Source organism: Pelodiscus sinensis, chromosome 11, assembly GCF_052426305.1.
Source record: "Pelodiscus sinensis isolate ZL-2025 chromosome 11, ASM5242630v1, whole genome shotgun sequence".
NCBI lineage: Eukaryota > Metazoa > Chordata > Testudines > Trionychidae > Pelodiscus > Pelodiscus sinensis.
In genome coordinates, this window is record NC_143062.1 from 52,798,288 (window position 1) to 52,825,498 (window position 27,211).

General features: G+C 65.8%; 2 protein-coding genes across 6 annotated transcripts in view; both read left to right on the forward strand.

Moving 5' to 3' along the window:
- TADA3 (transcriptional adaptor 3) lies at nucleotides 1–20,855 on the forward strand. 2 transcript variants are annotated; one of them, XM_089781323.1, is made up of 9 exons: nucleotides 1–298; nucleotides 1,159–1,409; nucleotides 1,603–1,708; nucleotides 3,115–3,256; nucleotides 10,282–10,385; nucleotides 10,479–10,576; nucleotides 19,389–19,574; nucleotides 19,641–19,759; nucleotides 19,836–20,855. In XM_089781323.1, the coding sequence occupies exons 1-9, from the start codon at nucleotides 92–94 to the stop codon at nucleotides 19,988–19,990; spliced, it is 1,368 nt and encodes a 455-aa protein (XP_089637449.1). In that variant the 5' UTR covers nucleotides 1–91; the 3' UTR covers nucleotides 19,991–20,855. The 2 variants fall into 2 exon arrangements, with proteins under 2 accessions (XP_089637449.1, XP_075772466.2); XM_075916351.2 differs by lacking the exon at nucleotides 19,641–19,759 and having other exon boundaries at nucleotides 6–298.
- Nucleotides 20,810–27,211, forward strand: part of CAMK1 (calcium/calmodulin dependent protein kinase I) — an 18,864-nt gene continuing 12,462 nt past the window's right edge. For 2 of the 4 annotated variants that reach the window (XM_089781324.1, XM_075916352.2), the window contains exons 1-2: nucleotides 21,146–21,271; nucleotides 24,766–24,928. In XM_089781324.1, coding sequence (XP_089637450.1) covers nucleotides 24,840–24,928 — 89 coding nt within the window. In that variant the 5' untranslated portion in view covers nucleotides 21,146–21,271; nucleotides 24,766–24,839. Of the gene's footprint in view, nucleotides 20,945–21,145; nucleotides 21,272–24,765; nucleotides 24,929–27,211 lie in introns of those variants that run through there. The other 2 variants (XM_089781326.1, XM_089781325.1) reach the window with 2 other exon arrangements.

Genomic DNA, 27,211 nt, shown 5'->3' on the forward strand with positions numbered 1-27,211 from the left:
GCCCGGCGGGGCCCCCCCCCGGCAGCCCCCCGCCTCTCTAGCCCGGCGGGGCCCCCCCGCAGCGCCCGCCCCTCCAGCCCGGCTCCCCACGATGAGCGAGCTGAAGGACTGCCCGCTGCAGTTCCACGACTTCAAGTCGGTGGAGCACCCGAAGGCCTGCCCGCGCTACACGGCCGTGCTGGCCCGCTCAGAGGACGATGGCATCGGCATCGAGGAGCTTGACACGCTGCAGCTGGAGCTGGAGACGCTCTTGTCCTCGGCCAGCCGCAGGCTGCGGGTGCTGGAGGCCGAGACGCAGGTCAGGCTCCCCAGCTCCTGGGGCGGCGGCTGGAGTCCATCTGTTTGCCAAGGCCTGTCGGGGCCCAGGAGGGCAGGGCAGCCCCCCAATGCAAAGCTGCCCCCTTTGCGCACCGCCATTGGGGATTTGCCCATTCCGTGGTGCCGGCGCTGGACGGGCTGGCCCAGTGGGAATTGCACCACGGCAGTGAAATGGGAGGGGTGGTCCTTCCGCTGGTGGGGCTGAGCCGGGGCCGTGGCCAGGCCCTGTGCTATGCAGGACTCAGGCTGCATGAGGAACGCCCTGTGGGCCGAACAGGCTGGCTGCAGCATAGGCCTGCAGCAGGGTCCCCGCTCTGCGGGTTGGCCTGGCAACGAGGCCTCCTGGCTTGTGTCCTCTGTCCCTGGAATTGCTCCATACGGTGGGGAGCGCCAGGTTGGCCTAGGGATCCAGGTCCCCTCCGCCGCGGCACAACCCTGCTTGCTGCAGCCTGGCACCTCCTTCCCTTCCTTTCTTCTCCTCAGTGCTCCCTGAGCTTGAGGGGAGCCAGCCCAGGGAGAAGGCGCCTGAGGGGACGGGCTGCGCCATGGTTGTTATAGGGAAGGGGCGGGGGATCCATAAAGAGCAGACAGTGCTCAACAAGGGCAAGGGGTTCAGTGGGAACTAGACCCTCTGCTTCCCCCAACTGGTTCTTGGCCGCACCCCTGGGGTGCCACTGAGGTGATGCTGAGCCGTGGGGGGCTGTGCCCCTGAGGTGATGCTGAGCCGTGGGGGGCTGTGCCCCTGAGGTGATGCTGAGCCGTGGGGGGCTGTGCCCCTGAGGTGATGCTGAGCCGTGGGGGGCTGTGCCCCTGAGGTGATGCTGAGCCGTTCTCTTTCAGATTTTGACCGACTGGCAGGACAAGAAGGGGGACAAGCGGTTCCTGAAGCTGGGCAAGGAGCATGAACTGGGTACCCCCGTGAAACATGGAAAGCCCAAGAAGCAGAAGCTAGAGGGGAAGGGTGGGCATGGCACAGGGCCTGGCCCAGGGCGGCCCAAATCCAAGAACCTCCAGCCCAAGATTCAAGAATATGAGTTTCCGGACGACCCTGTGGACGTGCCTCGGATCCCCAAAAATGACGCCCCAAATAGGTATGGAGGGGTCCAGCTGGGGCCGTGGGGGTTCCCAAGGAAACGACCTCATTTGCCTGGTGAGCAAAGCCCCCCAGATGCAGGGCAAGGAGCAGTCGGGTCTCACCGCACTGTCCTCGGGCACGGAGCCCATCACCTGGGCACAGGGCAGCCACGCTCAGGTCAGCAGCTCTGCCCTTCCCTCTGCCGGCAGGTTCTGGGCCTCCGTTGAGCCCTACTGTGCTGACCTCACCAGCGAGGAGGTGCGGACCCTGGAGGAGCTGCTCAGGACCCCGGAGGATGAGGCTGAGCACTACAAGGTAAACACTGCAGCCCCGTGCCCACTCTGGGCGAGCGCTAGCCACAGAGACATCCTCCCCCGGCTCCAGGGGGTGCCGTGCCGTGAGGCACTCTCTGGTCCGTGTGGGGCGACTCGGGCGGAGGGCCCAGACTGACAGGTGGCTGGATACTCTGGGGTGTCTTGCTCTCCGTAAGCCCTGTGCTGCTGGGGCAGCAAAGCCGGTTACCCTGGGCTGGGCGTGCCGTGGAACACAGCACCCATGTTCCTTTCATTTCCAGGGCAGAAGTGATTCAGGCCCTGGGTATTTGGAAACTTGTCCCCTGCTCCAACACTTGGGCCTCCCGCTGCTTTCCAGGCCTAGTCCAATTGCCTGCTGCAGTGGGGCAGGAGACAGCAGCCTCCTTGCAGGCCAGCCCCATGCAGAGTGAGCCAGACCCCTGCATGTGGTGGGCTGCACCTTCCTTAGCCCTCTTTATCAGCAGCAGCGTGGGGCAAGAGGCAGCCGGTCCGCGAGGGGAGCTTGTTTTTAAACTGGCTCCCCCCATGGACCAGCTCCCGCCTGGCGCCCCATGCTGCTCCCTCTGATACAGCGGCTGCCGGCCCTGCCCCCGGGGACTTCAGACCAGTCGACTCACCGATAGGTGTTTGTGAGGTTACTTGACTGGTCAACGAACCGATCTCGAACATCCCTGGAACAGACACCCTGCAAGGCGGTTCCTGTTAACTGCCACATGACAGTGCCTCTTCGTCTGCTTCATGCAGCTCCTGAAGTGGCACCTGGAGCTCCCGTTCGGAGGCCACTCCTGGGCAGCTGGTGCTTGGCATAGACTGGCACTCCCCGGGGGTGGCAGAGGCCTGTCCCACACACCCAGCAGCCCCACCTCTCAGGCAGACAGGCACATGCTGGCTGCTCTGCAGGAGAGCCGGGGCCCCTTCACCGAGTGGCTGAGACTCGGGTGAGACCTTGTGGGAAGCAGAAATCCAGAGGGCCAGGACCCCTCTGCCCCAAGTGCAGGAGTGAGAAAGCTCGTGCTGTCAGCTCCTGCCAGGAAGGCTGCAGCTGGCACCCCAGGTCCCAAGCTGGTCCCTTGGCATGTGCTGTGCTGTCAGCCACACCAGGGCTGTGCCGAAGGAGACGCTCCCCGTTCTTGTGTGCAGGGGCCGACCTCTGGCCAATTGCCCTGTGGTTCCTCCCGTCACCTGACAGCAGGCCGAGGGAGACCCCCAGCCCTCTGCCCTCTACCTTGGGAGGGTAAGGGCCGGGGCCACAGGCAGGCATTGCTGAAGGTGGGGCCCTCACAGGACATGCACCAGCTCCCTGCAGAGCCTGCTGGCACTATGTTATGCCCGGGGTGGGTGCAGGGTGCACACAGCCCTTCCCTGCCGCGGGGAGGTGCTGAGCCAGCTCCCTGTGCACTGTTGCAGATCCCGCCTCTGGGGAAGCATTACTCCCAGCGCTGGGCCCAGGAAGATCTGCTGGAAGAGCAGAAGGATGGAGCCCGGGCGGCAGCCGCTGCTGACAAAAAGAAAGGCGCACTGGGCCCGCTGACAGAGCTGGACACCAAAGGTTCCTCTGCGCCAGCATCGGGGGGCCATGGGGGGGGGGCGAGGAGGGGCCGGCGCGTCAGCTGCCCCAGCACGGAGGGACTGGTGTGGGGGAGGGCGAGAGTCGGAGAGCAGAGACTGCTTGCTGCAGCTGCCCCCAGCACGGAGGGACTGGTGTGGGGGAGGGCGAGAGTCGGAGAGCAGAGACTGCTTGCTGCAGCTGCCCCCAGCACGGAGGGACTGGTGGGGGGGAGGGCGAGAGTCGGAGAGCAGAGGCTGCTTGCTGCAGCTGCCCCCAGCGCGGAGGGACTGGTGGGGGGGAGGGCGAGAGTCGGAGAGCAGAGGCTGCTTGCTGCAGCTGCCCCAGCACGGAGGGACTGGTGGGGGGGAGGGCGAGAGTCGGAGAGCAGAGGCTGCTTGCTGCAGCTGCCCCAGCACGGAGGGACCGGTGGGGGGGAGGGCGAGAGTCGGAGAGCAGAGACTGCTTGCTGCAGCTTCCCCAGCACGGAGGGACTGGTGGGGGGGAGGGCGAGAGTCGGAGAGCAGAGGCTGCTTGCTGCAGCTGCCCCAGCACGGAGGGACTGGTGGGGGGGAGGGCGAGAGTCGGAGAGCAGAGACTGCTTGCTGCAGCTGCCCCCAGCGCGGAGGGACCGGTGTGGGGGAGGGCGAGAGTCGGAGAGCAGAGACTGCTTGCTGCAGCTGCCCCCAGCGCGGAGGGACCGGTGTGGGGGAGGGCGAGAGTCGGAGAGCAGAGACTGCTTGCTGCAGCTGCCCCAGCACGGAGGGACCGGTGTGGGGGAGGGCGAGAGTCGGAGAGCAGAGGCTGCTTGCTGCAGCTGCCCCAGCACGGAGGGACCGGTGTGGGGGAGGGCGAGAGTCGGAGAGCAGAGACTGCTTGCTGCAGCTGCCCCCAGCGCGGAGGGACCGGTGTGGGGGAGGGCGAGAGTCGGAGAGCAGAGACTGCTTGCTGCAGCTGCCCCAGCACGGAGGGACCGGTGTGGGGGAGGGCGAGAGTCGGAGAGCAGAGGCTGCTTGCTGCAGCTGCCCCAGCACGGAGGGACCGGTGTGGGGGAGGGCGAGAGTCGGAGAGCAGAGGCTGCTTGCTGCAGCTGCCCCAGCACGGAGGGACCGGTGTGGGGGAGGGCGAGAGTCGGAGAGCAGAGGCTGCTTGCTGCAGCTGCCCCAGCACGGAGGGACCGGTGGGGGGGAGGGCGAGAGTCGGAGAGCAGAGGCTGCTTGCTGCAGCTGCCCCAGCGCGGAGGGACCGGTGGGGGGGAGGGTGAGAGTCGGAGAGCAGAGGCTGCTTGCTGCAGCTGCCCCAGCACGGAGGGACTGGTGTGGGGGAGGGCGAGAGTCGGAGAGCAGAGACTGCTTGCTGCAGCTGCCCCAGCACGGAGGGACTGGTGTGGGGGAGGGCGAGAGTCGGAGAGCAGAGGCTGCTTGCTGCAGCTGCCCCAGCACGGAGGGACCGGTGTGGGGGAGGGCGAGAGTCGGAGAGCAGAGGCTGCTTGCTGCAGCTGCCCCCAGCACGGAGGGACCGGTGTGGGGGAGGGCGAGAGTCGGAGAGCAGAGGCTGCTTGCTGCAGCTGCCCCCAGCACGGAGGGACCGGTGTGGGGGAGGGCGAGAGTCGGAGAGCAGAGGCTGCTTGCTGCAGCTGCCCCCAGCGCGGAGGGACCGGTGTGGGGGAGGGCGAGAGTCGGAGAGCAGAGACTGCTTGCTGCAGCTGCCCCCAGCGCGGAGGGACCGGTGTGGGGGAGGGCGAGAGTCGGAGAGCAGAGACTGCTTGCTGCAGCTGCCCCCAGCGCGGAGGGACCGGTGTGGGGGAGGGCGAGAGTCGGAGAGCAGAGACTGCTTGCTGCAGCTGCCCCAGCACGGAGGGACCGGTGTGGGGGAGGGCGAGAGTCGGAGAGCAGAGACTGCTTGCTGCAGCTGCCCCAGCACGGAGGGACCGGTGTGGGGGAGGGCGAGAGTCGGAGAGCAGAGGCTGCTTGCTGCAGCTGCCCCAGCGCGGAGGGACCGGTGGGGGGGAGGGCGAGAGTCGGAGAGCAGAGGCTGCTTGCTGCAGCTGCCCCCAGCACGGAGGGACCGGTGTGGGGGAGGGCGAGAGTCGGAGAGCAGAGGCTGCTTGCTGCAGCTGCCCCAGCACGGAGGGACTGGTGGGGGGGAGGGCGAGAGTCGGAGAGCAGAGGCTGCTTGCTGCAGCTTCCCCAGCGCGGAGGGACCGGTGTGGGGGAGGGCGAGAGTCGGAGAGCAGAGGCTGCTTGCTGCAGCTGCCCCAGCGCGGAGGGACCGGTGGGGGGGAGGGCGAGAGTCGGAGAGCAGAGACTGCTTGCTGCAGCTGCCCCAGCACGGAGGGACCGGTGGGGGGGAGGGCGAGAGTCGGAGAGCAGAGGCTGCTTGCTGCAGCTGCCCCAGCACGGAGGGACAGGTGGGGGGGAGGGCGAGAGTCGGAGAGCAGAGGCTGCTTGCTGCAGCTGCCCCAGCACGGAGGGACCGGTGTGGGGGAGGGCGAGAGTCGGAGAGCAGAGGCTGCTTGCTGCAGCTGCCCCCAGCACGGAGGGACCGGTGGGGGGGAGGGCGAGAGTCGGAGAGCAGAGGCTGCTTGCTGCAGCTGCCCCCAGCACGGAGGGACTGGTAGGGGGGAGGGCGAGAGTCGGAGAGCAGAGGCTGCTTGCTGCAGCTTCCCCAGCACGGAGGGACTGGTGGGGGGGAGGGCGAGAGTCGGAGAGCAGAGACTGCTTGCTGCAGCTGCCCCCAGCACGGAGGGACCGGTGGGGGGAGGGCGAGAGTCGGAGAGCAGAGACTGCTTGCTGCAGCTGCCCCCAGCACGGAGGGACCGGTGGGGGGGAGGGCGAGAGTCGGAGAGCAGAGACTGCTTGCTGCAGCTGCCCCAGCGCGGAGGGACCGGTGGGGGGGAGGGCGAGAGTCGGAGAGCAGAGGCTGCTTGCTGCAGCTGCCCCAGCACGGAGGGACCGGTGGGGGGGAGGGCGAGAGTCGGAGAGCAGAGGCTGCTTGCTGCAGCTGCCCCCAGCACGGAGGGACCGGTGGGGGGGAGGGCGAGAGTCGGAGAGCAGAGGCTGCTTGCTGCAGCTGCCCCCAGCACGGAGGGACTGGTAGGGGGGAGGGCGAGAGTCGGAGAGCAGAGGCTGCTTGCTGCAGCTTCCCCAGCACGGAGGGACTGGTGGGGGGGAGGGCGAGAGTCGGAGAGCAGAGACTGCTTGCTGCAGCTGCCCCCAGCACGGAGGGACCGGTGGGGGGGAGGGCGAGAGTCGGAGAGCAGAGGCTGCTTGCTGCAGCTGCCCCCAGCACGGAGGGACCGGTGGGGGGGAGGGCGAGAGTCGGAGAGCAGAGACTGCTTGCTGCAGCTGCCCCAGCGCGGAGGGACCGGTGGGGGGGAGGGCGAGAGTCGGAGAGCAGAGGCTGCTTGCTGCAGCTGCCCCCAGCACGGAGGGACCGGTGGGGGGGAGGGCGAGAGTCGGAGAGCAGAGACTGCTTGCTGCAGCTGCCCCAGCGCGGAGGGACTGGGGGGGGGGAGGGCGAGAGTCGGAGAGCAGAGGCTGCTTGCTGCAGCTGCCCCAGCACGGAGGGACCGGTGGGGGGGAGGGCGAGAGTCGGAGAGCAGAGGCTGCTTGCTGCAGCTGCCCCCAGCACGGAGGGACTGGTGGGGGGGAGGGCGAGAGTCGGAGAGCAGAGGCTGCTTGCTGCAGCTGCCCCCAGCACGGAGGGACCGGTGTGGGGGAGGGCGAGAGTCGGAGAGCAGAGACTGCTTGCTGCAGCTGCCCCAGCGCGGAGGGACCGGTGGGGGGGAGGGCGAGAGTCGGAGAGCAGAGGCTGCTTGCTGCAGCTGCCCCCAGCACGGAGGGACCGGTGGGGGGGAGGGCGAGAGTCGGAGAGCAGAGACTGCTTGCTGCAGCTGCCCCAGCGCGGAGGGACCGGTGGGGGGGAGGGCGAGAGTCGGAGAGCAGAGGCTGCTTGCTGCAGCTGCCCCAGCACGGAGGGACCGGTGGGGGGGAGGGCGAGAGTCGGAGAGCAGAGGCTGCTTGCTGCAGCTGCCCCCAGCACGGAGGGACTGGTGGGGGGGAGGGCGAGAGTCGGAGAGCAGAGGCTGCTTGCTGCAGCTGCCCCCAGCACGGAGGGACCGGTGTGGGGGAGGGCGAGAGTCGGAGAGCAGAGGCTGCTTGCTGCAGCTGCCCCAGCGCGGAGGGACCGGTGTGGGGGAGGGCGAGAGTCGGAGAGCAGAGACTGCTTGCTGCAGCTGCCCCCAGCACGGAGGGACCGGTGTGGGGGAGGGCGAGAGTCGGAGAGCAGAGACTGCTTGCTGCAGCTGCCCCCAGCACGGAGGGACCGGTGTGGGGGAGGGCGAGAGTCGGAGAGCAGAGGCTGCTTGCTGCAGCTGCCCCAGCACGGAGGGACCGGTGTGGGGGAGGGCGAGAGTCGGAGAGCAGAGGCTGCTTGCTGCAGCTGCCCCAGCACGGAGGGACCGGTGGGGGGGAGGGCGAGAGTCGGAGAGCAGAGGCTGCTTGCTGCAGCTGCCCCAGCACGGAGGGACTGGTGGGGGGGAGGGCGAGAGTCGGAGAGCAGAGGCTGCTTGCTGCAGCTGCCCCAGCGCGGAGGGACTGGTGGGGGGGAGGGCGAGAGTCGGAGAGCAGAGGCTGCTTGCTGCAGCTGCCCCAGCACGGAGGGACCGGTGGGGGGGAGGGCGAGAGTCGGAGAGCAGAGGCTGCTTGCTGCAGCTGCCCCAGCACGGAGGGACCGGTGGGGGGGAGGGCGAGAGTCGGAGAGCAGAGGCTGCTTGCTGCAGCTTCCCCAGCACGGAGGGACTGGTGTGGGGGAGGGCGAGAGTCGGAGAGCAGAGGCTGCTTGCTGCAGCTGCCCCAGCGCGGAGGGACTGGTGTGGGGGAGGGCGAGAGTCGGAGAGCAGAGGCTGCTTGCTGCAGCTGCCCCAGCGCGGAGGGACCGGTGGGGGGGAGGGCGAGAGTCGGAGAGCAGAGGCTGCTTGCTGCAGCTGCCCCAGCGCGGAGGGACTGGTGTGGGGGAGGGCGAGAGTCGGAGAGCAGAGGCTGCTTGCTGCAGCTGCCCCAGCGCGGAGGGACTGGTGTGGGGGAGGGCGAGAGTCGGAGAGCAGAGGCTGCTTGCTGCAGCTGCCCCAGCGCGGAGGGACCGGTGGGGGGGAGGGCGAGAGTCGGAGAGCAGAGGCTGCTTGCTGCAGCTGCCCCAGCGCGGAGGGACCGGTGGGGGGGAGGGCGAGAGTCGGAGAGCAGAGGCTGCTTGCTGCAGCTGCCCCAGCGCGGAGGGACCGGTGGGGGGGAGGGCGAGAGTCGGAGAGCAGAGGCTGCTTGCTGCAGCTGCCCCAGCGCGGAGGGACCGGTGGGGGGGAGGGCGAGAGTCGGAGAGCAGAGACTGCTTGCTGCAGCTGCCCCCAGCACGGAGGGACCGGTGGGGGGGAGGGCGAGAGTCGGAGAGCAGAGGCTGCTTGCTGCAGCTGCCCCAGCGCGGAGGGACCGGTGGGGGGGAGGGCGAGAGTCGGAGAGCAGAGGCTGCTTGCTGCAGCTGCCCCAGCGCGGAGGGACCGGTGGGGGGGAGGGCGAGAGTCGGAGAGCAGAGGCTGCTTGCTGCAGCTGCCCCAGCGCGGAGGGACCGGTGGGGGGGAGGGCGAGAGTCGGAGAGCAGAGGCTGCTTGCTGCAGCTGCCCCAGCGCGGAGGGACCGGTGGGGGGGAGGGCGAGAGTCGGAGAGCAGAGGCTGCTTGCTGCAGCTGCCCCCAGCACGGAGGGACCGGTGTGGGGGAGGGCGAGAGTCGGAGAGCAGAGGCTGCTTGCTGCAGCTGCCCCCAGCACGGAGGGACCGGTGTGGGGGAGGGCGAGAGTCGGAGAGCAGAGGCTGCTTGCTGCAGCTGCCCCCAGCGCGGAGGGACCGGTGGGGGGGAGGGCGAGAGTCGGAGAGCAGAGACTGCTTGCTGCAGCTGCCCCAGCACGGAGGGACTGGTGTGGGGGAGGGCGAGAGTCGGAGAGCAGAGGCTGCTTGCTGCAGCTGCCCCAGCGCGGAGGGACCGGTGGGGGGGAGGGCGAGAGTCGGAGAGCAGAGACTGCTTGCTGCAGCTGCCCCAGCGCGGAGGGACTGGTGTGGGGGAGGGCGAGAGTCGGAGAGCAGAGGCTGCTTGCTGCAGCTGCCCCCAGCGCGGAGGGACCGGTGGGGGGGAGGGCGAGAGTCGGAGAGCAGAGACTGCTTGCTGCAGCTGCCCCAGCACGGAGGGACTGGTGTGGGGGAGGGCGAGAGTCGGAGAGCAGAGGCTGCTTGCTGCAGCTGCCCCCAGCACGGAGGGACTGGTCGGGGGGAGGGCGAGAGTCGGAGAGCAGAGACTGCTTGCTGCAGCTGCCCCAGCACGGAGGGACTGGTGGGGGGGAGGGCGAGAGTCGGAGAGCAGAGGCTGCTTGCTGCAGCTGCCCCAGCGCGGAGGGACTGGTGTGGGGGAGGGCGAGAGTCGGAGAGCAGAGGCTGCTTGCTGCAGCTGCCCCAGCACGGAGGGACCGGTGGGGGGGAGGGCGAGAGTCGGAGAGCAGAGGCTGCTTGCTGCAGCTGCCCCAGCACGGAGGGACTGGTGGGGGGGAGGGCGAGAGTCGGAGAGCAGAGGCTGCTTGCTGCAGCTGCCCCCAGCACGGAGGGACCGGTGGGGGGAGGGCGAGAGTCGGAGAGCAGAGGCTGCTTGCTGCAGCTGCCCCAGCACGGAGGGACTGGTGGGGGGGAGGGCGAGAGTCGGAGAGCAGAGGCTGCTTGCTGCAGCTTCCCCAGCACGGAGGGACCGGTGGGGGGGAGGGCGAGAGTCGGAGAGCAGAGGCTGCTTGCTGCAGCTGCCCCAGCACGGAGGGACCGGTGGGGGGGAGGGCGAGAGTCGGAGAGCAGAGGCTGCTTGCTGCAGCTGCCCCAGCACGGAGGGACCGGTGGGGGGGGAGGGCGAGAGTCGGAGAGCAGAGGCTGCTTGCTGCAGCTGCCCCCAGCCCCTAGCTTTGCTCTCCCCTCACCACTCTCCACTCGCCTCCCTCCCCCCAGATGTGGATGCCCTGCTGAAGAAGTCGGAGTCCCAGCAGGAGCAGCCCGAGGACGGCTGCCCCTTTGGGCCCTTGACCCAGCGCCTCCTGCAGGCACTGGTGGAGGTGAGTGAGGCTCCGGGGCAGCCCGCGACCCCCCTCTGTGAGGCCCAGGTCCCAGCTGCTCAGCACTGACCCGCCCTCTCCCCTGGCTGCTAGGAGAACATCATCTCGCCCGTTGAGGAGGCCCCGATCCCTGAGCTGGCAGGAGCTGATGGTGCTGGGACGTCGCCCCGCAGCCAGAACAAGCCCTTCAGGTGAGCAGCCCCAGGCCGCCAGCAGCCAGCACACTCCTGCCCAGCTCCCAGTGTACCCGGAGTGGGCGTTCAGGGCTGGGGGAAGAGCATGAGAACAACCAGGCTGGGTCTGCCCTCAGTGGCCAGGTGCCCCGAAAGGAAGGAACAGAACAAGGATCCAGCAAGCAATCCCTCCCATTGCCCATTCCCTGCTCTGGGGACCCCCGTCCCTCCCACCCTGGCTAATAGCCATTGACGGGCCTTTCCTCCAGGCTTTAGAATCCTAGGGCCGGAAGAGACCTCAGGAGTCACTGAGTCCAGCCCCCTGCCCAAAACAGGACCAGATCTATTTTGAACCCTGTTAAAGTCCTGGTCTTCAATATCCTCTGGCAAGTGTGGAAGTCCAATGCTAGCGAGGAAAATCGAAAGGAGCATAAACACTGCCAAATGGAGTGTAAAATGCAATAAGAAAAGCCAAAAAGGAGTTTGAAGAACAGCGAGCCAAAAACTCCCAAGGTAATAACAAAATGTTTAAGTCCGTCAGAAGCAGGAAGCCTGCTAAGCAGCCAGTGGGGCCCCTGGACGATCGAGATACAAAAGGACACTTAGAGACAATAGTCATTGCGGAGAAACTAAAGGAATTCTTTGCTTCGGTCTTCACGGCTGAGGATGTTGGGGAGATTCCCAACCCTGACCCGACCTTCGTAGATGACAAATCTGAGGATTTGTCACAAATTGAAGTGTCATTAGAGGAGGTTTTGGAATTAATTGATAAACGTCACAGTAACCCAGTCACCGGGACCAGATGGCATCACCCAAGGGTTCTGAAAGAACTCAGATGGGAAATTGCAGAACTATTAACTAGGGTTTGTAACCTATCCTTTAAATCAACTTCTGTACCCAATGACTGGAAGACAGCTAATGTAACACCAATATTTAAAAAGGGCTCTAGAGGCGATCCCGGCAATTACAGACATGTCAGGACCAGGCATATTAGTTGAAACAATAGTGAAGAATAAAATTCAGACACATAGAAGAACATAATTTGTTGGGCAAAAGTCAGCATGGGTTTTGTAAAGGGAAATCATGTCTTACGAATCTGTTAGAGTTCTTTGAAGGGGTTAACAAACATATGGACAAGGGGGATCCAGTAGATATAATGTACTTAGATTTCCAGAAAGCCTTTGACAAGGTCCCTCACCAAAGGCTCTTACATAAATTAAGTTGTTATGGGATAAGAGAGAAGATCTTTTCAGGGACTGAGAACTGGTTAAAAGACAGGAAGCAAAGGGTAGGAATAAATGCTAAGTTTTCAGAATGGAGAGGGGTAACTAGTGGTGTCCCCCAAGGGTCAGTCCTGGGACCAATCCTATTCAACTTATTCATAAATGATCTGGAGAAAGGGGTAAACAGTGAGGTGGCAAAGTTTGCAGATGATACTAAACTGCTCAAGATAGTTAAGACCAAAGCAGACTGTGAAGAACTTCACAAAGATCTCACCAAACTGAGTGATTGGGCAACAAAATGGCAAATGAAATGTAATGTGGATAAATGTAAAGTAATGCACATTGGTAAAAATAACCCCAACTAGACATTTAATATGATGGGGGCTAATTTAGCTACAACTAATCAGGAAAGAGATCTTGGAATCATCGTGGCTAGTTCTCTGAAGACGTCCATGCAGTGTGCAGTGTCAGTCAAAAAAGCAAACAGGATGTTAGGAATCATTAAAAAAGGGATAGAGAATAAGATGGAGAATATCTTCTTGCCCTTATTTAAATCCATGGGACACCCACATCTGGAATACTGCGGACAGATGTGGTCTCATCTCAAAAAAATATACTGGCATTAGAAAAGGTTCAGAGAAGGGCAACTAAAATGAGGGGTTTGGAACGGTGTCCGTATGCGTAGAGATTAGAGACTAGGACTTTTCAGCTCGGAAAAGAGGAGACTGAGGGGGGATATGATGGGGTCTATACAATCATGAGTGGTGTGGAGAAAGTGAATAAGGAAAAGTTATTTACTTGTTCCCATAATATAAGAACTAGGGGCCACCAAATGAAACTAATGGGCAGTGGGTTTAAAACAAATAAAAGGAAGTTCTTCACACAGCGCAGTGCCAACCTGTGGAACTCCTTGCCTGAGGAGGTGTGAAGGCTAGAACTAGAACAGGGTTTAAAAGAGAACTAGATAAATCCATGGAGGTTCAGTCCCTTAATGGCTATTAGCCAAGCTGGGTAGGAATGGTGTCCCTAAACTCTTGTTTGTCAGAGGGTGGAGATGGATGGCAGGAGAGAGACCGCTGGATCATTCCCTGAAACAAAAGACAGGAGAAAGCAAGACCAGACTAACACCGCTACATCTCTATTACTATGGATCGTTACCTGTTGGATTCACTCCCTCTGCGGCACCCGGCATTGGCCGCTGTCGGCAGACAGGGTGCTGGGCTGGATGGGCCTTTGGTCTGACCCAGTCTGGCCGCTCTGATGTTCTAAGGAGTTCCACAGGTTGACTCTGCACTCTGTGAAGAAAAACTTCCATTTGTTTTAAACCTGCTACCTATTCATTTCATTGGCACCCTAGTTCTTGTGCTAATGTAACCCACAAGCCTACTGAGTGTGGTGCATTGTCCCACGGAGTGGCACTTATTCTCTCTCTCTGTAAGTGGTCTAAGCTTGTTCTACAGCCTTGCCTGAGAGCCAGCTGGCTTTTCGCTCAGCCACAGAGGCTCAGGCGCTGAGCTCCGGAGGGCCCAGGCTGGGTTCTGTTAGAAGGCGTGAACAGCGCTTCCTTATGTGCTTTGCTCACACCAGGCATGGTTTTATGGAGCTCTCTCTGGGGATGGAGGCGACTGTCGACGAGCTGATAAGCATGTGCTCATTGGGTAGTCGAGTAGGAACGTGACCAGTCACCATCCCATCTGCCCGCCCTCCTCTGCCTTTATCAGAGAGAGGCAGCGAGGGGGGAGCAGGAGCCAGTGCTTGGGGGGTTAAGCTAGTTTCCCCCCAGCACCATTTCCAGGGGAGCAGGAGAGGCAGAGGGCAGTGGCAGCAGAGTCCCCACTGCCAGTGCTTCTCCTTTGGAATGTGCTTTCCCTGGGGGGCTCTTGTGCCTGTCAAAGACAGAAAGGCTGCAGGGGCAGGGTCTCCAGGAGTCCCCACTTCCCCCTGCTCTCTGCCGCACCCTCCCCTTGTGGCTTCTAGGAGAGGTAGCAGGGGTGGGGGTGGTGGTGCTGGGGGGAGCCAGCACCCCCAGGCTCCATCACGGGCAGCAGGCGGGCACAGGGAGGCTGCTGCGAAGATGGGGCCCCTGCAGAGTGGGGCCGTTGCCACCAAGCAGCCCCTGTTGTTGTTGGCCAGGGCTGGTCCGGTGAGCCGGGGCTCTGGGACTCCGAGCAGTCCTGGCTCACGCTCAGCGCTGCGCCTCTGCCTCTTAAAGCGCCCGGCGGCTCTGACTATGTTGGAGCCCGGCATCCTGGAGCCGGGTCTGCGCATTCCCAGCTCGAGTTGGCTCCTGGAGCGACCCCTGGTATGGGTATGGCTCCACACAGCGGAGCTCGGTTCCGACTGTACGATCGGTCACTGATCACACCGACTGTAGGGTTAGCCCACTAATCCTGCTTGAACGTCCGTAGCTCTGCCACATCCCCCTCAGTCATCTCTTCTCTAAGCTGAAAAGTCCCAGTCTTCTCTCTCTCCAGATGGGACCCATCCAACCCCTCAGTGTGCTGCTGCCCTTTTCTGAACCTTTTCCAGTGCTCAGGTACCTGTGTTGAGATAAGCTGACCACATCTGCAGCCAGTGTTGAAGATGTGGGTGTCCCATGGATTGTGATAGAACCAGTAGGGTATGTTCTGCCTTCTCGAGCCATTTCTCGATACTAGGACTGGTGGAAGGAGCCACGAAAGGTCGAATCCAGCCCCAGCACTTGGCAGGCGCTTTGACAGCTGTTTGTCTAACCAGGTGGGCAAAAGGGCCCTCAAAAACTGAGGAAAGCGGCTCTTGCGCACGAGGGTTTTTTGCACAAAAAGGAGCGGATACAGCGCTCGCTTTAGCGCAAAAACGGCTGCTCCTTACGTATGCAAATGAAGTGTGGTGATAGTCCACGCCGGGCTTCATTTGCATATGCTTTTCCGCAAGAAGGCTCTAGTATAGATGTAACCTCGGTGTGGGGGCAGGGAGTGAGAGACTTCACATGCTCCCCCTCCCCAGGCCCTGAGTGACCTGGGGGCGGCAGGGGGATCATGCAAAGTCTTCTCCCATCCTCTGGGGCACAGGTGCCTAGACAGAATCACCAGCTGTTCAGAACAGCTGATGGTGTTCTCTAGTGGGGGCAAAAGTTCCCCCATACCCAGACCAGTGAGGGTCTGTGGGTGGCGAAGCATGGAAGTGTCCTGGTTAAAATGCAGTTAATTGACTAGTTGACTAGTCGGTGGAATTTCCATCGACTAGTCGATAGGCATTTTCACATTCCTCCTTTGAGATGTACAAGAGCCCCCCTGGGGAAGTCCCGCTGACTCCAGGCTGCGTGCTGGTGCCTGCTTTGAAATGCACTAGAGTCCTGAGCGGGGGCTCTTGTGCGTTTCAAAGCCATGGAGCCCGAGGTCAGCAGGGGACTCCCCAGTTGACCCCAGGCTCCACTATGCCTTTGAAAGGTGGGGAAGCCGCTGCACAGCTGAGACTGCCCCTTTGAAACGCCACCTTGGGTTACCCCTCCCCTCCACCTCTATCTACTGCCAGATGGTTACATAGCTACTGCAAAGTGACATATCAATAAGCATAAGCAGAGCAATGCATGAGAGAGTAATAGGCACTTAAAAATGCTCATGCCCCTTCAGTCTGCGGGGAGTCCCGTTCCTGTCACCTTGCACCAGACCGCAGTGGATGTGCTCCAGCTGGGGGAATCCAGGGCATCCTTCAAGGTCTAGGTCCCTGGTGAGACTCACTGGACCGAGGATTCCCTACAGTAATTACACTACATTTGTTTACGGGTGTGCGCATACTGGCTCAACCCCATTCTTATCACTTATGAGCTGAGACCGAGGCCAAACTTGATTTCCCAGCTCAAGGCATGGGTTAAAGCTGATAAAGCCAAGCTGCTGTTTGCATTTGCAGACTCCAGTCCTGTGTACTGCTAGGATGGAAACTTCCATCCCCGGCCTGCTGAACTGCAGGCCCACATATGACTTTGTGGCCCCCTATTGCTCCAAAAATTAATTAGTGGAAGTTCATTGAAATTGTTTGAGCTGGTAATCGCAAGTCATGTCGACCAGGCTCTCATAATCTTGATCTGATAAGCCACATGGCTTGGCTGCTGTTAACCATGGATTTCTCTTCCAAGAATTGTCATTTGTGGGAGGAAAGTATAAAAGAGAGGGGTGCCAGTCGGTGCTGGACTAAGTCACTGCCACTGTCTTCAAGGATGGAAGCGGTTTCAAAGTCATTCAGCGTAGGAAAACCGTCAAGTTCTCTTCTTCTGCGACTGATGCCCAAAGTTCTAGTGTCCTCAGTAGTGATGAAATTGTATCTTTTTATGGTGAAAATGTTCTTCTTTCTTCCTTGCTGTGACGCTAACTTCCAAACTGATGAGAAGTCCTGTGGCCCCTTGGAGAGGAATGAAAATACGGTATATAGGTCGTTCACGAGCTTTTGGGGGCATAACTCACTTCCTCAGATGAGCCTGATTAACTTCATTCCGCTTGGAGACTGTACCTGCAAGATACACAAGTCTCCGCAGCCACAGATGGGGTCACTGGTGCCGGCCTCGCCCCCGGGGACCACAGACTAGCCCACTAGCCGCTAGGAATTCACGAGGTTGCTCGACCAGTCAGTTAACCGGTACTCACACACCTACTCCGACGCAGCTCAGGCTCACCAGCACTTTCCTGCCTCCCCGTGCGGAGGGAGCGCTGGGTGCTGCTGCTTGCACCGTGTGGGCTAGTCTCTCCGTCATCAGCAACTGGCGCTGCCCTGTCCAGACGCTTTAAATGGCAAGGCCTTGTCTGTGGGAAAACCCCGCGGCTCAGCTTGAGTCGCGGTGCAGCTGGGGCCCGGCTGCTGCCACTGTGCAGTCAGCGCGTTGTGCCTCGTTCAGACACGGCAGCATCTCCCCCGGTCGTACTGCTCCACAAGTCAGTCCCACTGCATGCCCCGTCAGGCAGTGGACTCCTGCAGCTGCAGAGACTATGCATCACTCCACGGCAGTGGAGAAAGTGGCTCTTCTCAATGGCAGCAGCAAGAGCTCAGACGTGACACGTCAGTCTGGCGTGGCAGTGGCACGGCTTCCGCTTTTCTACTAGCTTGCTGTGACGATTCTGCAATCTCACATGCTTCTCCGCTGGGTGCAAGCCGGTACCTCGCTGGGCAGGGCACTTCTCTTGCGTGTTCACTGCCTGATGTAGCGATGTTCATCATCACACAGCATTTACTAGTTGAAACTGCGCTAAGCTTTCGCTTGAAAAAAACGCCTTTGTCTTTGTGATCAGAATGATTTGTTTCTAAATACCTGCTAAACTACAAAGGCCTCAGGGAACTACTGGAAAGTACAGCACACGCTGCGCATCGGGGGCAGAGTACGCCCAAGAGGCCAGTAACTCGCATCGTACTTGCATTTCTTGTTGCCTGCTGCTAATCCGGTGGCTGGAGTAGTTTCCTCTTGGACTGCTCCCTTCCTGGTTTTTCAGTCACGAGCGGCTGTGAGTGTCTCCTTGTCCTGTCCCAAGAGTTTGCTCATTTGGTCCAGCCGAAGACTGATTGTTAAAAGCCAAGTTTCTCCTTTTTAGCCACTCGTCCATGGAGACTGTGCTTGGTAGAGGTAGGCAGCGACGTACTGCGAACAGACTCGGTGTGAAGAGTCTGTCCTGCAACAGGCCACGGGCTGAAGGAAGCAGGAGATAAACTCTTGACCCCTGGGCTTGTGAAGAGCTAGACCAGACGTTTCACGTGTCACTGAGTCGGCCTCGCGCCGCTAGGCTGTTTTGTCTAGAAACAGTCGTCTCTGTTCTGGTTTCCCCATACAACTACCATGAATATTTCCTAGTGGCGCTCCTGGATCCATTGCATGGAGCCCCAGGGTTCCGCGGAGCACGCGTATGGACGGGGTTCGCCAGCTGCACTGTCCGGTGTTCTGTGCACGCGCAGATCGCCCGAACCCGGCTCTCGCCACGGGGCAGTAGATTGCGTAGACTGGCGAGCCCTGTGTATGGATAAGGAGGCCACGTGATACCGTGAAGCAGGGCTATCAACACGCGGCCCGTTTGGTTGTGGCCCGCGGGCGGGAGCCAAAACCAAAAAGTCGCCAATAGAATGGCCTTCTGCTGAGATGCTGTAGTAGTTCAGTCCCTGGACTGTCCTTGCTCATTGCAAGTGCTGTCCTTTGGGTGGAAATGGGGTCAGTGTTGCATTGTATTAATAGCAGCAGAACTGACTTCAATGGGGCCAGCGTGTTGTGTAGCCTTGCCTTGATCTTTGAATTCATGCCTGGTGGTGTGAAAGGAGCTATTTGCCTAGATTTGCATGTCTATGCAACCACACTTAAGTTGCGGTCCTTGGCATGTGCTGTAAGTATCACTGCGGCCCCTGAGGCGTCCGAAGTTAAGTAATCCTGCAGGAAAGCATTGATACAGAAGTCTAGGTATACCCCATCTACCGCTTCTCCCTTATCTGTCAGGTTGGTTCATTATCTTCCAGGTGTTTGCAGATGAATTACTTGCTCCATTCTCTTCCCTGGCCCAGAGTTAAACTGACTGGTCTGGAGTTTCCTGGGTTGTTCTTATTTCCCTTTTTATAGATGGGCACTAGATTTGCCCTTTTCCAGTCTCCCGGAATCTCTCCTCGCTTCCGTGACTTTCCACAGATGCTGGATAAAGGCTCAATCAGCTCCTGCCGTATTCTAGGTGCGTTCCATCAGGCCTGGGGACTTGAAGACATCTAACTTGTCTAAATAACTTTGAACTTCTGAACCTCCTCCTTTTCTCCAGCCTTCACTGCGCTAGGTGTCCAGTCACCACCACCCTTCTTGGCTGAGCGCCACTGTTCCATCTACCGCTGCGTGGATGTTTTCAGAGAACTAGCCACCCTGACTGCACAGCTCTCCCTTGGGAGGTGACAGCTGATTTGACCCCTCCAGTGGGCGTTACTTTGCATTTCAGAGCATCGACTTTCATCGGCCATTCTGTCGTGTGAGCTCATTTTGAAGCTCTTCGCCGTGTGCTTGGGACCGAACTGGCTCGAGCACTTCGGTGTCATCCGCAGACTTTGCCACCTCCCTTTGCTGCTTTTCCCAGATCATTTCTCAGTTGAACAGCACGGCCCCAGGACAGACCCCGTGGGGGCAGGCCACTAGCCACCTCTCTGCACTCAGAAAACTGACCAGTGATCCCCACCCCCCGTTTCCTGTCTTAGCCAGTTCCCAGCCCCCGCCAGGCCCTTCCTGCTTCTCCCACCGCTGCTTCCTTTGCGGCAGAGGCGCCCTGGCACCCCACAGCCACCAGCCACATGCTCGGTGCCTCAGTTCTGGGAGGAGCCAGGAAGCAGCCTCTCTCCTCACATCAGCTCCTTGGGGAATTGTTGGGGGAAGCTCCCAGGGCAGGGACTGGAGGCGCCGGCCGCCGCGGGAGAGTTTGGGCTGGCGCTCTGGCTGGGCGGGGCTGGAAGCAGCCAGCCGGGGGTGAGCGCCAGGTGGGTTCTCAGTGCCTCCTCTGTGGAGTGAGGGCCAGTCCTGCCTGCCCGAGGGATGGGGGTGGCCCTCTGCTGCGTGGGCAGGCTGTGCTGCTGCAGTACCCGGGGTGGGGGGCTGCTGGGGACTCAGACGCACTCTCCTGTGCCCCCTGCAGCGTGCCCCACACCAAGTCGCTGGAGGGGCGGCTCAAAGAGGAGCTGATTGCCCAAGGCCTGCTGGAGTCCGAGGAGCGGGCCCCTGAGGACGCGGAGGACGAGGTGCTGGCGGAGCTGCGCAAGAGGCAGGCCGAGCTGAAGGCGCTCAGCGCTCACAACCGGGCCAAGAAGCAGGAGTTGCTCAGGTGCGTGTGGGGCTGGAGGTGCTGCCTGGGGGCCGGGCCGCTGCTCACAGCGCTGCCTCTCCCCAGGCTGGCCAAGCAGGAGCTGCTCTGGTGCGTGTGGGGCTGGAGGTGCTGCCTGGGGGCCGGGCCGGGCTGCTGCTCACAGCCCGGCCTCTCCCCAGGCTGGCCAAGCAGGAGCTGCTCTGGTGCGTGTGGGGCTGGAGGTGCTGCCTGGGGGCCGGGCCGGGCCAGGCCGCTGCTCACAGCCCTGCCTCTCCCCAGGCTGGCCAAGCAGGAGCTGGACCGGCAGGTTCTGCGGCAGCGCGTGCGCATGGCTGACAGCGAGGTCATGGATGCTTTCCGCAAGATCATGGCAGCCCGCCAGAAGAAGCGTACGCCCACCAAGAAGGAGAAGGACCAGGCCTGGAAGACGCTGAAGGAGCGCGAGAGCATTCTCAAGCTCCTGGACGGCTAGTGGGGGAGCAACGTGCCCAGCCCGGGGCTCCCTCTCCCAGGCTGGAGGGGTTTGCTAGCCCAGGCCGCACCTTGGCGAGCTGCTCTCCACACTCCCCCTTCTCCCTAGGGGGTGCGGCTTCTCTGCATCTCCCTGCCCCAGCCAAGGGCCCAGGCAGGAACGGTGCTGTCCCCCCAGAGAGCCATGCATCAGCCCTGGGCACAGCCAAGCGCAGCTGCCTCCAGGTCAGCCTGCAGCCCAGCAGGCTCAGCCTGGTGCCCTTGACCATTCCCAGGGCAGCCCCTTGCAGAGGGGAAGCAGTATCATGTTGTGCCATTCAGGACCAGGCAGCTGCTAGCAGTCCCTTTGCAGCCAGTGAGGATGAGCACCAAGCCCTGTGTCAGGGCCAGGCTCAACCCAGCCTCCTGCCCCAGCTGGGGCCCTGTGGGGCTTCCTTGCATGCAAGTGTCTGGCTCTGGTCTGCCCCAGCTGGGGGCCCAGTCCTGCAATCCTTTCTCCAGGGGTTTCTCTGCTCCCCGTGCTGGGAGTTGGAGGGGAGGGACGTGGCTGGCCAGGACCTGTGTGCTCCTGGGCTGGGAGCGTGCTGGCCCCTATGGATGAATGGAAGGAAACCCCGGAGGCCTGGGTGGAGGGGGCTAGGCCGTGGGCACGCTGGGAGCAGCTCTCCTGCAGGGAGCCCAGCGGAGGGTTTCCGGCGGGGCGGGGCGGGGCGGGGGAGGCCGGCGCATGGACCCGGCGCTGGCTGGACGGGAGCAGGCGGCCGCCCCGGCTGCTCCCAAGGACTGTTCTGCCCAGGCTGCAAATAAAAGTTGGGACGTGCGAGCTGAGCGCTGCCTGTGGCTGCAGCCCCCCCGGCCGCGGGGGTGGGGGGCTCTGCCCCGCGGGCGCCTTTCACTAGCAGGGCTATCCCGTGGCGGTGAGTTCCGGCGGTCGGCGGGCTGGCCGGGCGCGACGGGGTCCCCGGGCCGGGGGGGCAGGGGCAGGATCGCGGCGACCTGAGCGCGGCCAGCGGCTTCCGCGGATCGCTTCTCCCCCTCCCCCTGGGCTGTGAATGGAGCCGCCCTGCCCCTCCCCGCGGCTAAATTTAGTTTAATCCCGTCGCCAGGCAGCTCCCGGCCGCGGATTGGCCGCCCCTTTGTGACGTCACTGGGGCTGGCAGTGCCGGCCGGGTGCGGACGGGAGCAGCGGCCGCGGGGCGCGAGGCAGAGCGGGGCGCGCGGTGAGGCCGGGCGCGGGGCCCCGTGTGAGTGTGAGCAGCGCGCGCGTGTGCGCAGAGCTGCGTGTGCAAGACTGCGTGCATGGCCATGGTGTGCTGCGCGTGCATCCGCACGAGGGGACCTGCGCCCTGGTGCACGGGAGGGGACCTGCCTGCGTCCGCCTGTGCCGGACTCTGCCCCGGGCGGGGCGGGGCGGGGCGCCTCCCTGCGCTGCCCCGGGGCTGGGGTGCGCCTGAGACCTGCGGCTGTTGCCATGGCGACTGCAAGGGCCTCAGTTTCCAAAAGCAGCGGGGGGCGGGGCCCTGGCGACCCAGGGAGGCTGCTCGGGGAAGAGCCCTGGTCTGAGCCCTGGTCTCTGCCCCGCTCCCGGCCGGGCCGGGGTGCCCAGCGCTGCAGGGGCGGGGCTGCGTGATGAGGCTTTGGGGGCCCCTGTGGCCTGAACTTGTGGGTCCTCCTGCCCCGGCTGGGCCAGCCCCCCCTTCCCTGGCCCCGGGCACGGCCCTGCCCCCCCTTCCCTGGACCCCGGGCACGGCCCTGCCCCCCCTTCCCTGGACCCCGGGCACGGCCCTGCCCCCCCTTCCCTGGACCCCGGGCACGGCCCAGCCCCCCCTTCCCTGGCCCGGGGCACGGCCCAGCCCCCCCTTCCCTGGCCCGGGGCACGGCCCAGCCCCCCCTTCCCTGGCCCCGGGCACGGCCCTGCCCCCCCTTCCCTGGCCCCGGGCACGGCCCTGCCCCCCCTTCCCTGGACCCCGGGCACGGCCCTGCCCCCCCTTCCCTGCCCCCCCTGCCCCCCCTTCCCTGGACCCCGGGCACGGCCCAGCCCCCCCTTCCCTGGCCCGGGGCACGGCCCAGCCCCCCCTTCCCTGGCCCGGGGCACGGCCCAGCCCCCCCTTCCCTGGCCCCGGGCACGGCCCTGCCCCCCCTTCCCTGGACCCCGGGCACGGCCCTGCCCCCCCTTCCCTGGCCCCGGGCACGGCCCTGCCCCCCCTTCCCTGGACCCCGGGCACGGCCCTGCCCCCCCTTCCCTGGCCCCGGGCACGGCCCTGCCCCCCCTTCCCTGGCCCCGGGCACGGCCCTGCCCCCCCTTCCCTGGCCCCGGGCACGGCCCTGCCCCCCCTTCCCTGGCCCCGGGCACGGCCCTGCCCCCCCTTCCCTGGCCCCGGGCACGGCCCTGCCCCCCCTTCCCTGGACCCCGGGCACGGCCCTGCCCCCCCTTCCCTGGCCCCGGGCACGGCCCTGCCCCCCCTTCCCTGGCCCCGGGCACGGCCCTGCCCCCCCTTCCCTGGCCCCGGGCACGGCCCTGCCCCCCCTTCCCTGGCCCCGGGCACGGCCCTGCCCCCCCTTCCCTGGCCCCGGGCACGGCCCTGCCCCCCCTTCCCTGGACCCCGGGCACGGCCCTGCCCCCCCTTCCCTGGCCCCGGGCACGGCCCTGCCCCCCCTTCCCTGGCCCCGGGCACGGCCCTGCCCCCCCTTCCCTGGCCCCGGGCACGGCCCTGCCCCCCCTTCCCTGGCCCCGGGCACGGCCCTGCCCCCCCTTCCCTGGCCCCGGGCACGGCCCTGCCCCCCCTTCCCTGGCCCCCGGGCACGGCCCTGCCCCCCCTTCCCTGGCCCCCGGGCACGGCCCTGCCCCCCCTTCCCTGGCCCCGGGCACGGCCCTGCCCCCCCTTCCCTGGCCCCGGGCACGGCCCTGCCCCCCCTTCCCTGGCCCCCGGGCACGGCCCTGCCCCCCCTTCCCTGCCCCCGGGCACGGCCTGCCCCCCCTTCCCTGGCCCCGGGCACGGGCCTGCCCCCCCTTCCCTGGCCCCGGGCACGGGCCTGCCCCCCCTTCCCTGGCCCCGGGCACGGCCCTGCCCCCCCTTCCCTGGCCCCCGGGCACGGCCCTGCCCCCCCTTCCCTGGCCCCCGGGCACGGCCCTGCCCCCCCTTCCCTGGCCCCCGGGCACGGCCCTGCCCCCCCTTCCCTGGCCCCCGGGCACGGCCCTGCCCCCCCTTCCCTGGCCCCCGGGCACGGCCCTGCCCCCCCTTCCCTGGCCCCCGGGCACGGCCCTGCCCCCCCTTCCCTGGCCCCCGGGCACGGCCCTGCCCCCCCTTCCCTGGCCCCCGGGCACGGCCCTGCCCCCCCTTCCCTGGCCCCCGGGCACGGCCCTGCCCCCCCTTCCCTGGCCCCCGGGCACGGCCCTGCCCCCCCTTCCCTGGCCCCGGGCACGGCCCTGCCCCCCCTCCCTGGCCCCCGGGGCGCGGCCCTGCCCCCCCTTCCCTGGCTCCCGGGGCGCGGCCCTGCCCCCCCTTCCCTGGCCCCCGGGGCGCGGCCCTGCCCCCCCTTCCCTGGCCCCCGGGGCGCGGCCCTGCCCCCCCTTCCCTGGACCCCCGGGGCGCGGCCCTGCCCCCCCTTCCCTGGACCCCCGGGGCGCGGCCCTGCCCCCCCTTCCCTGGACCCCCGGGGCGCGGCCCTGCCCCCCCTTCCCTGGACCCCCGGGGCGCGGCCCTGCCCCCCCTTCCCTGGACCCCCGGGGCGCGGCCCTGCCCCCCCTTCCCTGGGCCCCCGGGGCGCGGCCCTGCCCCCCCTTCCCTGGGCCCCCGGGGCGCGGCCCTGCCCCTCCTTCCCTGGGCCCCCGGGGCGCGGCCCTGCCCCTCCTTCCCGGGCCCCCGGGGCGCGGCCCTGCCCCCCTTCCCGGGCCCCCGGGGCGCGGCCCTGCCCCCCCTTCCCTGGCCCCCGGGGCGCGGCCCTGCCCCCCCTTCCCTGGCCCCCGGGGCGCGGCCCTGCCCCCCCTTCCCTGGCCCCGGGCGCGGCCCTGCCCCCCCTTCCCTGGCCCCGGGCACGGCCCTGCCCCCCCTTCCCTGGCCCCCGGGCACGGCCCTGCCCCCCCTTCCCTGGCCCCCGGGCACGGCCCTGCCCCCCCTTCCCTGGACCCCGGGCACGGCCCTGCCCCCCCTTCCCTGGACCCCGGGCACGGCCCTGCCCCCCCCTCCCTGGCCCCCGGGGCACGGCCCTGCCCCCCCCTCCCTGGCCCCCGGGGCACGGCCCTGCCCCCCCCTCCCTGGCCCCCGGGGCACGGCCCTGCCCCCCCCTCCCTGGCCCCCGGGGCACGGCCCTGCCCCCCCTTCCCTGGCCCCGGGGCACGGCCCTGCCCCCCCTTCCCTGGCCCCGGGGCACGGCCCTGCCCCCCCTTCCCTGGCCCCGGGGCACGGCCCTGCCCCCCCTTCCCTGGACCCCCGGGGCGCGGCCCTGCCCCTCCTTCCCTGGCCCCCGGGGCGCGGCCCTGCCCCTCCTTCCCTGGCCCCCGGGGCGCGGCCCTGCCCCTCCTTCCCTGGCCCCCGGGGCGCGGCCCTGCCCCTCCTTCCCTGGCCCCGGGCGCGGCCCTGCCCCTCCTTCCCTGGCCCCGGGCGCGGCCCTGCCCCTCCTTCCCTGGCCCTGGCCCTGGCCCTGGCGGCCCATTCAGCCCTGGATCCCACAGCTCGGCTGCATCAGGCCAGCGCAGGCTGCTCGCTGCTCCTCTCATGCTTGTCGCTGCCCTGCACAGGCTGGGAGCTCAGCGCCGCACCCAGCCGCTCACTGCACCGCAGGGGAGGCAGCTGAAGGCCTGGCCTGGGGAGGATGATGCCGCTGGGCGAGGATGGGCCGAGCTGGAAGAAGAAAGCCCAGGACATCCGAGAGATCTACGAATTCCGGGAGACCTTGGGCACGTGAGTCAGACCGGCCTGCCTGTGCCTCTGGCTCCGTGTCCAGCGCCCCTCGCTACACGCCACGTCCTGCCCCTCAGCCAAATGCCAGCCGCTCCCAGGGAGCAGGGCCGGTGCTGGGGGAGCAGGCTTGTCCCAGCAGAAGCTCTAGCAGCTGTAGCTGTTTTCTCCCCAGCTGGCGGCCATTGCTGGGCGGGGGACGGGGCGGATGCCTCAGTCTTAGCCCCAGGCTGGCGCAGGTGCCGGCACGGCGGGGTCAGTGTTGACGGCCCGTTGCTGTGCGGGGCGCTCTGAGGCAGGGTTCACGTGGCAAGAGCCGCACTTCTGCCTTGGGACCAGGCCCTGGTGCCTCTGGGGGGGGCGCTGGGCTGCTCTTGCTGGGCCCCACGCCCAGGCCTGGCCCGGCCCCATAGCACATCCTGCCCTGGGGCTCTCGGCCCCCTGCGGAGATCCCTGGTGCAAGCACCTCCCCTGAGGGCCCTCTGGTCGCTCCGTCCGGCCCCTGCAGCTCCAGCCTCTAGGCCTGGACAGAGCTATTCTCTGCTCCCAGCGGAGCCGCCCTGCCCCCCGCTGCCAAGCCCTGGGCTGGAGCGAATGCGACTGAGCAGCCTTCCTACGCTACACACATCCCCAAGCCCCGCCCCACCCCATGGAGCAGGGACCCGGCGGCTGCTCTCGACTGCCCCGGGCCCAGGATCCCGCGGGTGGGCCGGACTGGCTGCCTGAACAACCACGGGGCAGGCGATAGGCACGAGGCTCATGGGCCGTGCTGCTCTTCCTGCCCCAGCTCCCCTGCTGCCCTTCTGGGCTGGCAGCTGCTCCTGGCTTGGCCTCCCCGCCCTGCCATGGGCACCGCTGTGCCCGTCCCAGCATCCCAGCCAAGTGGCGCCCGGGGGCACGTGGAGGGGAGCCTGCAAGCCCATCGGGGGCCACTGGGATGCCTTCGCCGCCAAGCGCAGCCAGACCCCCCATCCAGAGCCCACTGATAGTCCCCAACATCTTGGGGCTGCCAGGCCCCCTCCCCTGCTTGTGGGCGGGGGGCAGTTAGTTCCTCCAGCCAGCCTCACCTGCCACAGCCCGGCCGGCGAACCCCTCCAAGCCCCCAGCTCTGGGGAGACCCGCTGGCCGTGAGGGGCAGCTGTATTGCCTGGCCACTGGGCAGTGCCCACCAAGCCGTCCCACCTCCATCCCTGGCCCCCCGCCTCGAGCCGGACGGCCAGCCCCCCAACAGCCCCTGAGCCACTGCAGCCGGGGAGGGGCAGAGCAGGGGGTGGGGTTCCCTGCTCCCCCGGACCCCCCCCGCTGACGCCTGGCTCCACCCCAGCCCCATGTTACCAGGCCTGAGGTGCTCCCTTGGCCCTCAGAGCAGCCCTTCGTCCTTCCTCCCGGCTCCCCTGCTGCTCCCGAGGGCCGGCTCCCCAGGGCTGCGCAGGGTGCCCGGGGACGGGGCGAGGGTGGGGCCCTTCTTAGTATTGCTTCTTGCATCTCCGCGCCCTGAGGGTGATGCGAGCGCCCCGCCCGCCCTGCCCCTGCAGGGGCTGGGGTTCCACCCCCCCGGTCGGGGAGAAGCCCTGGCTTTCACTTCCTGTGCTCTCCGGAAACCCGGCCTGGCGCCCCAGCCTTTTCCTGTTTACAGCCCCAGCCCGCTGGCCACGGCGGCCCCTGCTTAGCCAGGCTCCTGCAGGGTGCTGGGGCCAGCCCCTTCCCTGCCCTCCTGCTGGCCAGTGTTCGAGCCTGGAATGCCAGAGCCCATCACTGGGGCCCCGGGGGCCGTCTCCTGCCAGCCCACTGGCTGGCTTTGGGCCAGTTCTGCTGCCCTGGCCATGGCCATGACAGCTGGTGCTGGGCCCGTGCCTGGGTGGGGGAGGCTGGAGTCAGGGGCCGGTTCCCCGGGGGAGGGGGGCTGAGGTGCGGCTGGCTCTGGGGAGGAGCCAGGGGCCCATTCCTGGGGGGGGGGGGGGCTGAGGTGCAGCTGGCTCTGGGGAGGAGCCGGGGCCGGTTCCCGGGGGGGGCTGAGGTGCGGCTGGCTCTGAGGAGGAGCCAGGGGCTGGTTCCGGGGGCAGGGGGGAGAGGCTGAGGTGCGGTTGGCTCTGGGGAGGAGCCAGGGGCCGGTTCCCCGGGGGGGGCTGAGGTGCGGCTGGCTCTGAGGAGGAGCCAGGGGCTGGTTCCGGGGGCAGGGGGGAGAGGCTGAGGTGCGGTTGGCTCTGGGGAGGAGCCGGGGCCAGTTCCTGGGGGGGGGGAGAGGGGCTGAGGTGTGGCTGGCTCTGAGGAGAAGCCAGGGGCCGG